The sequence below is a fragment of the Mus pahari genome, chromosome 5 (assembly GCF_900095145.1).
Source record: "Mus pahari chromosome 5, PAHARI_EIJ_v1.1, whole genome shotgun sequence".
NCBI lineage: Eukaryota > Metazoa > Chordata > Mammalia > Rodentia > Muridae > Mus > Mus pahari.
The window spans coordinates 134,660,517-134,672,604 of NC_034594.1; the positions used below are offsets into that span (position 1 = coordinate 134,660,517).

At 38.1% G+C, this 12,088-nt stretch overlaps 1 protein-coding gene across 6 annotated transcripts in view; it reads right to left on the reverse strand.

The window, feature by feature from the left end:
• Positions 1 to 10,113: 10,113 nt before the first annotated feature.
• The window catches only part of Suco (SUN domain containing ossification factor), a 57,443-nt gene continuing 55,468 nt past the window's right edge, over positions 10,114 to 12,088 (reverse strand). For all 6 annotated transcript variants that reach the window (XM_029538637.1, XM_021197945.2, XM_021197944.2 and 3 more), the window contains one exon: positions 10,114 to 12,086. In XM_029538637.1, the coding sequence (XP_029394497.1) occupies positions 11,643 to 12,086 (444 nt within the window). In that variant the 3' untranslated portion in view covers positions 10,114 to 11,642. The remainder of the gene's footprint in view (positions 12,087 to 12,088) is intronic.

A 12,088-nucleotide genomic window follows, 5' to 3' on the forward strand; every position in this document is an offset into this window, starting at 1 on the left:
TAAGACTTCGACTGAAAAAAGAAAAAGGAAAAAGAAAAACACTTTAAGAAACTGACAGGCTAGTATTAGGTTAGAGAGAAAAAGGGCTGAAGCCCAGAGGACTGGGCAAAGTTGGGAGCTAAAGAAACCTTTCATGGAGGAGTTCATATGTGAGATGGTGCTTTTAAAACATAATCTCACCAGGCGTGCATGGCGGCACATGTCTTAAATTCTAGCACATGGAAAGCAAAGGATCTCCATGAGTTTGAGGCCAGCCTGGTTGGTCTCAACGTAGCAAGCTCCAGGACAGCGAGGATCACATAGAGAGACCGTTTCAAAAACAGAAAATCATTATCTCTAAAAGCTTAAACCACCACCGCCACCACCACAAACCTTTGACTCAGTACATTGAAACGACTATGGGAAAAAAAACAAATTGAACAGAAGTTATAAATCTGGTAAGTGGTATTTGAGTATCCCTGTCAGCCTGGCTTGGCCTGCTCACTTGGCTATGCTGTGCTGCCTGTGATCCTTCTCTCCCAAGGGAAGGCACATAAAGATACCTTTTGGCCATTAATTCTTTCCCAGCCACCCTTTCAGGCCACAGACTTCCCAGGCAGCGAGGCAACTGTGGCCCGAGGCAACAGCTGTCCTAGAACAGAATTCAACCAAGCCTTTCTTTTAGAGGGGCTCAGAGCAGCTTAAAAGTCAAGGTTTCCAGAGGTGAGAGATATCAAAGGCATATCTGCCCACAGCCCTCTGTGGTCTGGTTCAAAAGCTCAAGCGTTCCAGCACCCAGTGGAACATGTGCGTACTCCACAGAACAACAGAAATTCAGCTTCATCTTGTTCCATGGAGTGGCACCACACAATGCCACAGAGTCTCAGCCTCCAGTCTTCTAGAACACCTAGCTAGTCCCCAGGCATCTCAGACTATTAGAGAGGCTTAACTCGTAGACATACAGGCAGCCAGAGTCAGAGTCAGACCAAGCCACACTGTGCAGGCAGGCACTGAGCAGAGATAGAGCTGTACAGGGAGAAGTTTTTTATACTTTCCTGTTGCGGTAAAAATGCATCCTGTTTGTCTAAGTTGATAAGTATAAGTGTATGTAATGAAGTCCCGATGTTTAGACAAATTGGCCACATGCTTAACATGTTTGTGTGCATGGTTTATATATGATCATGCACTTGATATCTCACAACCAGGTGACAGTACTGTAGGCTCCTCTGATATGCTAGAAATAAGATTTCACTCTCATGAAGAACCTTCCTTAAAATGAGGGGCATACACAATGGCTGCCAAGTTGGGTTCCCAAGTCACCAAATGTGCAGTGTTGAAACAACAGAAGGAAGAACTTTTCTTTAGGGAGACATGAAAGAAGAAAACAATCCAGCAGGGTTTCTCTCCAAGTTAAGTAGCTCCCTTCCTGAACATCTTTAGGAAGATGTCCTTTCAATCAAGGAAGACAGAAAGGGAAATGCAGATGCCTTTAAGTTACTCTCACCTCAATAGAATGTAAGCATTAACTTTAAAAAGTTATATCCATGGGGAATATGTAGGAACAGGCACTTGGAAGCAAGAAGAGGGGGTCACCAGTTCTGTACTGGCAAAATGGCTGAAGACAGAACACATTTCAGTGGATGGGACAGTCAAGCTACTGGAGGGTCATTTCAGTAAAGGGTCATTCAAGGTAGTCAAAGAGCATGGCAGAGCTCACCACACCGGGACCCGCCCATCCTTAATTTCTCCATGGTATTTGGTGTCATCTGACACTGTAATTTTGTTGGCTGTCTCCTTAAGTAGAATATAAGCTCTCTGATGGCAAAGGCTGTTTTATTCTATGCCGTGTTTACACACCTAAAACATTGCTTGTCCCATAGGAGGAATCCATAATCACTTGCAGAACATGTACACATGAAGAGTGAATGAACCCAAGAGAGCAGGTGAGGTAGCTGCCACAGGTCACACAGCCTTGTGTGCTGTGTGGAGTGTCAGCAAAACCTTGGACATGGAAAGCAGTGTTTACAAGCTGGCAACCCATGCACCAGTCATGGGGTGTTTTGTTTGACCAATATCATATTTCCAAACTAGGATATTTTATATATAAAAACCTAGATTGATGAGTTTCCCTTAAAAATTCTGAGGATGCAGTGCTATGGAGCTGGTAGCCTTGAAGGTAAAGTCCTGAGATGAGATGCCAGTGTCTCATGAATATAGCCTGTGCTCTCCAGTCACCATAGCCTGCTCTCGTCTGGATGGCCTTGCTTCAGGTTCCTTATACACGCATCACTTTCTCATTCCTGGTGGACAAAGAGAGCCTGCAACTTCAGGCTTGGATTTAGAACATGAGGTTTGAAAATTCCACCATCATCATAAGTCTCTGAAGTGATCTCCTGATGAGCCATGCCTCCAGTAAGTATTTACAGAATCTAAAGGGTTCCTATGCAACCGACAAGACTGCAAGACAAGTCATATGACCAGCGCCTGAGACTCCAACCACTACAGGAGACTCCTGACTGTGCTATGGCCTGCCTCTATGCTGTGAGGAGGCCCAATCTAACACCGAAGAGACCACGTAGAGGAAAAGTGAGATGCCCTGGCAGGTCCTGAGTGTTCTCCCATTCCATACGATGCTAGACGTGTGAAGACCATATTTACACTGTGCCCAGTTATTAGCTCCCAAGAGAGAAATCTTCCTGTCTACAATACACACGGATATGTGAGAAATCCAGCAGACCAGAAAGTCTGATGAGATCATATCTCTTAGAAATGACAGCGGAGCCATATTCATGATATCTTGACAATATGGTTGTTATCATCAAAGGGAGAAGTCTCACAGGAACCCATCTTAGTCAGGGTTTCTATTCCTGGACAAAACATCATGACCAAGAAGCAAGTTGGAGAGGAAAGGGTTTATTCAGCTTACACTTCCATACTGCTGTTCATCACCAAGGAAGTCAGGACTGGAACTCAAGCAGGTCAGGAAGCAGGAGTTGATGCAGAGGCCATGGAGGGATATTCTTTACTGGCTTGCTTCCACTGGCTTGCTCAGCCTGCTCTCTTATAGAACCAAGACCACCAGCCCAGAGAGGGCACCACCCATAAGGGGACCTCCCCCCTTGATCACTAATTGAGAGAATGCCTTGCAGCTGGATCTCGTGGAGGCATTTCCCCAACTGAAGCTCCTTTCTCTAACTCCAGCCTGTGTCAAGTTGACACACCACTAGCCAGTACAGCATCCTTAGTCAAAGAACTGTATCAAGTAATGATAGCCAAGAAAGGGAGAATTACTTGTGTTCAGGGATGAATCCCCTAACTGACCATCCAATTCCAAAAGCCCTTAAATCACATACATATAAGCAACATTAAACAGATTCAATAGTTTATATTTAAATATTTATACATATATATAACAACAACAAAGAAAAGGATGCCATACATTTGAAAGGGAGTGAGGGGCATAAGATATATTTTCTGAGTTTGGAGGAAAGGGAAGGGGGAAATATTGTTATATTTTAATTTTAGAAAGTAAAAAGTTTTTTAAAGTTCCAACATCCAAAAAAATAATACATTTTTAAAAAGTTCCAGAGACTCCAGGAAGACTCTTAAGTCTGAGTCCTTATAGTATCAAAAATAACATTTTTTATTCCCAAGGTACAATAACACAAAGGACAGTGGTCCATCCCTAAAGAAGATAAAAAAAAAAAGTTTACGATTAGGTTGCATTCTTAGATTTTTGTATCAAAAACTTTTTTTTTTTGAGACAAAAATGTCAATTCCAAATAAGAGCTTTTTGGCAGGGGTTGAGTTAGGCACTCTCCAATTACACTGCCCAAGGGAACCAGGGAAAGGCTAGAGGCTGTTGACTGGATCTGGAATGAACTGAAAGGAAAGCCACCAGGGATTCTGTGATTCCTCATTTCTTGATTAGATTATTTGAAGTAGAAAGACCCACCCTAAATGAATGACACCTTCCAGTGACAAATCAGATAGAAGCGAAATGGAAGATTGCTTTTTGCCTGCCTGCCTTCTCTCATCTGGCAAGTTCATCTATGCTGTTACTGCCACTGCTGCATTTCTTCCCAGCAGTTTCCAGAAATCCTCCAAGGGTTTAGGACGATATTTGGACTACTGACATGTCCAGCCTCATGGACTATGCAACTACGGGTTCTTGGCCTTTCCAGCATTAAGTGAACCATTGCAGGACTACCCAGACAGTATCTGGTAAGGCCATCTAATAAGTCACACTTTAATCTTTAGCTACTCTATTGGTTCTGTTTCCCCAGGGAAGCCTGACAATACAGCAGTGCTAGATCCTTGGAGCTGGATAAGATATGTTACCAGTATCCTCCAGAAACAAAGATGAGGAAAATCTAGCTTGAGCTTCCTCCCAAAACTCAACGGTGTGCACGATTACCTTTACGTGCATCTTTCAATGCATGCCAGACCCAGAAGCCTGTCTTGCTATGGCACCGGGTTAGAAATTTCTTGTTCTCTTTACCCTGCCCTCTCATTCCACTCTACAGATATCTGCAACTCATCCAACAAAGGGAGAAAAGGACAACCAATGGCCAAGATATGCTGTGAGCTCTGGAACATCTAACCCATCTCAGTCCTGGCAAGGGAAGAGCGTAGCACAATAAAATGGAATTTACCTTTTATCTAGGACTGGATACTCTACATGGTTGAGCTGTTTTCTAGCTTATGGTACCCATAACAACAAAGTTCTGGCCATACATAGTACAGAAATGCAGGCAGAACTAGTTCCACCAAGAGGCCGATGATTGCATTTCTAGATCCACTTTTGGTTAAACATGCTACTTAAATTTATAAATTCACAAAAAATGGCAGACAAGATCTTTTTTACATGTCCATACTTTCCTATGGATCACTTAAAGAGGTCAGTTTACCATTTCTTCTAGAAAACTCCAAAGTATCCTTTTATTAAAGTTAGGGTTTAATTCTTTAACATTTATGGAGGTAAGTGATTTCTGATGAGTATCACCAGTACAGCATTTCCACAAAATATCTCTAAAACTACAACTATAAAAACCATGTGTGTATGTATACATATATGTGGATATTTATACCCAAACCACAAATAGTTTATATATATATACATACATATATATATACATACTAGTATGCATATATATGCAGCATTTCCCAAAAATAGCTATAAAATGACAAATATAAAAACTGTATAGTTTATATATCAACTATAAATATAAAAAACCATATATATACATATTATATATATGTATATACATATAGTTTGTAAAAGAACTAGGAATATAAATATATATATGTATATATATATACACACACACACACACACATATATATATACACACTAAACAGTTTGTAAAAAACCTGCAAATATAAAACTACATATACACATATATAGTTTATATGTGTGTATATGTAGTTTATAGAAAAACTATATATAAATATATACAGTTTATATATAAACTATAAACATAAAAACTATTCATATATATTTATAGTTTTATACATATTTTTGGGAAATGCTGGAGATACACACAGACTTTGAGCTACGGGAGTAAGTAGTTTCTGACCAAACATAATACAGAAATAGTTAAATATATTATATATATATATACAGATAGCTTTTATGTATATATAAATGTGTTTTGGGTATAAATTGTCCCTCACAGGCTCATGTATTTAAAAACCTGGCCTCATGTGATGGCACTGTTTGCAGAAACTATAGAACCTTTGTGACATGGATTCTGTCTAATGGCAATGAGCCACTAGGGGTGGATCTTTGAAGGCTGTACCCTGACAGATTTCAGTCCCACTCCATTTCCTGGTGCACAGCTGCTCCGTAAACAAGCCTCTACCACATCCCTTCTACGCTACAGAACTTCTATGAAACTATGAGCCAAAACAAATTCTTTCCCTAAGTTGCCTCTCTGGTCACATCAACAATAAAAACAACATACAAAAGCATTTTATTTTGGCTTACAGCTCAAGGCACACAGTTCATCATAGTTGGGAAGTCAAAGCCAGGCGGAGCTTAAAGTAGCTGGTTACATTGCTTCCATAAGGAAGTGGAGAACAGCAGATGTCTGCACTCAGCCTATTTTCTTCTTTTTAGATGGTTCAGGATCCTCCCACTGAATAGAATTCAGTAAGGTTACCCCCTACTATTAAAAATTATGGTAAAAGATATTAGGCATAGAAACAGAAAGCCCTCCCAAGTCTGCTTAGCCTGGGGTAATGTCACCGACTTCAGCATCAAAGTAACAATACAAATAACATTTCATTCCATATTTGAGGTGTTCCAAAAGGTATGCTATCTCTGTGATTTTTTTCCCCCTATTTGAGACTCTGTGTTCCAAATAGTCTAAGAGAACAGATAAAGGCCAACAGGCTCTATCAGACATTACTTAAGTGACAGTAGATTTCATGTTAACTTTCAGATTTGATTTGTTATGAAAAAATATAGCTTATCCTAGCCAACTAATACAGAGCCAATACATAATAACAGATTCAAAAGCCAAGTTGATTCCTACAAATAATATGGAGGATTTAATACTGAATAACCTATTGTTAAATAATTCATCTCACAAATCACATTAAAAGTGCTAACTCGTTTGTTGCTGAAAATATTTTAATAAAATCTACTATGTATTCCAAACTAAGAAAAAACTTTCAGCGAAATAATTACTATGAAGATGTTTATTGTTTTGCTTTTTGATAGGGTCTCTACATAGTCCAGACTCACCTCAAACTCACAGAAATTCTCTATCAGCTTACCAAGGGTTACAATTCTATCATGAACCACTGTAGACAACGTAGAGTATCCATCTAGAACTAGTCACTATTATTAATTAAAACCATTGTACAATTTCTAGTTTATATAAAAGAAAGTGATGCTTCCTAGTATCCTTCCTGATTAATACTATTTGGGAAGTCCCGAAAAATTCAAAATAAAGGTAGAAGAAATATGAAATGAGATGTGATGTGGGTCAATTTCCTGGAAAAGAATCAACTGAGAAAAAAAAATAAATTGAATCCAGTAAAGTAAAATGATAAAATGTTTAAGAAAAACATCTTTTATCATATTATCAAAAAGTTATTAGAAAATATATTAGAAGTACTGTATTCATAATACCAACAATATATAAAAATATGAGAATTGCAAATTACAGCATTTCTAAGAGACTTAGTTTCAAAATGACAAACATTTCAAAATAAACATTTCACTACATATTGATTTTGACATTTTAATTAAAAGTTCAAAGGGAAGTTTTAGGAATTTGACAAAAGTAATTTCCTAATATAAATATATTCATTTGGATCTACAGACTATCACAAACATTTTTAGTCATAGTTAGTCATAGTTACACACCAGTCATTAAGACAGTGAGCACAGGAGAAATACATTCTCTAGGTCAGATGGACTTGAGAGGTGGTTCAGCAGTTAAGAGCACTTGCAGCTCTGTCAGAGAACCCAGGTTTGGTTCCCAGCTCACACATTGCATGGCTCTTAACTGCCTGTAACTCCAGCACCAAAGAATGCCTCTTCTGGCCTTTGCATTCTCATTCATATTCTCTCTCTTCTCTCTCTCTCCCCTCCCCCCCTCTCTCTCTCACACACACACACACACAAATAAATCTTAAAACCAAACAAAACCCAATGGAGTCTATTCCTCATAAGAGAATGATCAAAACAAAACAGAAACCTAGGTGGGATTTTCTGTGCTAAGAATCATTTGATACCTGAGCCACACCACACTAGTCACACCAGGTTGTGTCCAACTGTAGCTACTATATTAGTACAATCACAGATACCATGAAAGCTTAAGAAATGTGGTCTAGGCTGCATAAGCCCAAATTGTAGAGAAAGGTGGTTATAAATACTAGCTAAGGCCATTTGACCAGTTGTAGAAATGAGGCTTAAAACTGGTAAGTGTTTCTGGTGTATTTTGTTAAGAATGCATTGCAATAGATACTTGTGTTTTCTCTCCTTGATTTATCATGTAATGTAACATCAATTAGGAGACTATCAATGGTTATCATATTTGAGATACTAAAAGAATTCTTCAAGGGACATTGCCACCTGGCCTAAATTTATAATGCATTGCGGTTTTATGAGGGATAGTTATATCATTAGGAGTAATTATGACTTGGTTAAATATATGTCAATGTCTGCAACTCTATGTGGGGTAGTTCTATCATGTTTAGGTGTAATAATGACCTAGCTATTATTTTTATTTGGAAATTGATAATCATGACAAAAAGAGTGGACAAGGGGTGAACTTAATGATAGCTATTCTTGGATGTCAACTTGATTACATCTGAAATTAAATATAACCCATAAATGGAGGGGCACATTTGCGAGGGATTTTCTAATTTGAAGTGGGAAGATCCACTTCTAATCTGGACCTTTGAGGTGGGAGACATATCTTTAAACTAGATCATTTGGCCTGGGAAGACCTACCTCTAATTTGGGCCATGCCTTCTGCTGGAAACTTAGGACATGGAAGAAAAAATCTTTTGTTCTTTGCCTGTTTGCTTTTGACTCACTAGCAAGTCCACTCCTTTACTGGCAATAGAGTCTACTTCGTCAGGATTCCAGTGTATACTGAAGAGCAGCTAAGATATCCAGCTTTGTGGACTGAGGAATTGCTAGATTCTAGGACCTTCTGTTCACAGGCAGCCATTGTTAGATTAGCTGGTCTTCAGCCTGTAAGTCATTCTAAGAAATCTCCAAAATACAGAGAGATACTCATTTGGTAGGTTGTTAGAGAATCCTAATATAGTCATGTAAGGATGTAAAGTAAATATCTTTATTCTAGAAAAATACATGAATTTATTCAAGGTGGAAGGGTCATGATGTCCTAACATATTCATCTACCAAATGTCTTATATATACACATAATTCTACATACCCTATATACCCATAATATATACTATACATATGTATGTATGTACATGGAAGAAAAAATCTTTTGTTCTTTGCCTGTTTGCTTTTTGTTTATATATATATATATATATATATATATATATATATATATATATATATATAAACTAAAAATATTAACAACTGGTAAATACAGGTAATGGTGCACGAAGTGTTTGACTTCTCCATAAGTTTGAATTTCTCATTTTATCAGTTAAATAAAAGCATGGTTTATGTCCGTCTGTGTTCAAATTGGATATGCATCCAGAACTAAAAATGTCAACATAAGGCACAAGGTAAGCACGGTAACTTGAAATACAGAATTGAAAATGAACGCTGCTGGGGTGGATATGGTGGACAGTGAGAGGTGTAGTGATAGGGTGCGTGTGTGTAGCAGTGTGAGGGAGGGAACCTATCTGCGTACAAGCTTTGTAAAAACTATTTAATTCCTCAAATCATACACATAAACCTTCACAGATACATGAAGATTCCAAAAAAACTGACTTTGCTTGAGTTGAGTATTATTTCATTCTGGTTTACTATCTTAACACTACAAATAAATTAAGGTTGGCTACCATGCAATGTTGAAAAATCAGATTTACATACTGGTTTGAGTATGTCTTATCTGAAACACTTGGGAAGTATTTGAAGACTTTTGGATTCTGTTAATTATATTTGTTGGCTAGGCATCCTTAGTTCCGAAATCTAAAATCCAAAAGTGCTATCCTCTAAAAATCCAAATCCTCTAAGACAACTGAGCAGTAATTCAGAAGTCCAGGATTTTATAGCGCTTGGAGTTTGATGTTACTTTTTAGAAACACAAATTAGTTCCTGGCAAGAATCTTCTCTCATTAAAGGTTTGAGTCTTTGTTGCTTAGTTTTTCCCCCTCTTACATGTAGTTATAATCTGGAGGAGAAATAAAACTCAGACTAAAGCTATAGTTCTCTAGATAGATATGCATCTTACTAAATATCAGAACTGTTTGTTTAGAGTCTGCAAAGGTAAACTATGATTATTAATGAACATAATGCTTAGGTGAAACAGTAGACTGTGGTTGCCTGAAATGTGAGCAATGCTGTCATATTTAGCCTGAAAGATGCCCTCCCCCAAAAAACCAACAAAACAAAAAACATCCTTAAATCTATGATCAAAAGTTAGTAATAAATTTTTGCAATCTTTTAAAGGACAGAAGAGCCAATAATTAATAAAGACAAGTGTTCAGATTTATTTGGAAATTCACAGTTTCTAATGGTACTACAGCTCTGTAGTTACATATTTAAAACCCTCCTTTCACAGCACACAGTGACTCCCCACTCTAGCTCGGCTCACATCTGGACTTCTCAAGGGCCTGCTGTGTACCACCAGGCCATATTGCTCTGAATGGCTAATTGTGCAGACTGGAAGGGGGAAAATTCATTTCTTAAAACATACTGTTAACCTAAAGCAGCAACTTAAACAAAAAGGCCTTAAATAAATCACATTACAAACAATACCAAAAAAGGCATTAGACAAATCTATAAACAATTATTAACAAAAGTGCTCAATAAGTTATAACTTAAATTTTACAACACAAAATGGTCAATTCTCTCTCTAAAACACATATCACTTTCACTCATCCCTATACAATCACACATTAAGAAATCAATTTACTCAGACAGACACTGCCTATTACTTAGGGGGGGAAAAAAAAACAAGTGAAGACAGACGCTGACATCACATACATACATATCTGCACATAGTAGCCAATGAAAGCAAACATGAAGGAATCACAATCCCACTAGACTTTACCAATTAGACTCAATCAGGCCTGACGTGCTCACTGGCTGGTTCTGTGACTATGTACAAAGGCAGTGAGTGACGGGACCATGGAAAACCTGGTCTCGGTGATGTGAAAATTTGGAGGATTAGTGTTTACTGTGAACATTTAGAGCAATGTAGAGAAATCATCACAATAGTTAAGTGTGTTTAAAGGTGAATTTATAATAAATTTATTCCAAATACCTGTCATTTCCAAGAAAGTATCTTACCATTTTACTGAGTTAATAATAACTCAGGGGAAAAAAAATAACCCAATCCAACTAAATTAAATGAGACCAAGGGTGAAATCATCACCTTAAAAAGGTGATTTAGAAAGGCCTTTAGAAAACTTGAGCAAGTGTTTATTTCCGTGAGACTACTGAGCGATTCTAAGTTGGAAGTCTTTAGGATCTTTATGCAAATGACCCACACTGATGAGCTTCAGGTGTGGACCACCTTAAAGCTTTGTAGTGTTTGCAGCTTCAAAAACTTTGTAATAAAGTTACAAAACAAATCAAATGACAGAAAAAAGTTCTCCCTCCTCTTCCAGTGGCATTATAAATAGACAAAAGGCACATAAATATGGGAAGGTGCAAGAAACGGGAACCAAGCTAAAGGAGAGGGTTAGGCTTTCATTCCTATCCACCCAAGGAACTGGGCTTCCAAATTACTTTTGTCCCAGTAATTATCTGTGAAACCACATCTTTATAAAATGTCTACCATCATCCTTATAGGAAGAGATCAGCCTTGTAAAACTAGCCCATCGGCCAAGATTGACACAATCCTGTCTTTTTAAACAGCAAAATAAAAAAACCCCATAATTTCTGAATACTTTCCCCAATATTTTATCCCTCCCCCTGAACCCCTCAAATACCACAGGCTGTTCTTCAAACAACAACAAAAAAAGTCCTCAGTATAAATATTCAGCTCCTCTTAGATATGTCCCGAGACTGCTGTAACCCCAAATGCTCCCACGGTGATCTCCTTGTTTCCTTTGATTATGTCATGCAGGCTCGGCAATGACCCCGACTTAGTCTGTATGAGAGCTTTTATTAACTTTCCTTGGTCTTGGACTTTAGATCGCCTTCGTTTTAAAGCCCTCTTCTCAGTTTTTGTCTTTTGGGTCTGTCCATTGCACAGACTTGTACAAGCTGAAATGCCACAAAAATAGGACTCTTCTGACTGTGAGGAAGTTTCTGAGCTTCCCTCGGACGGAGGGCCCTTGTAAGAAGAGTGATAAACTTCTCCCATATTAGAAAAATCTCTCTGGTTCGTAAAGGGCTTTCTTCCTTTTATATCTCCATTTGCTATAGGGTGCAATGGATCTGCAGGCTTTATTGTCTCAATTTTTTCAGTTTTGTACTTGCAACGTTTCTTCT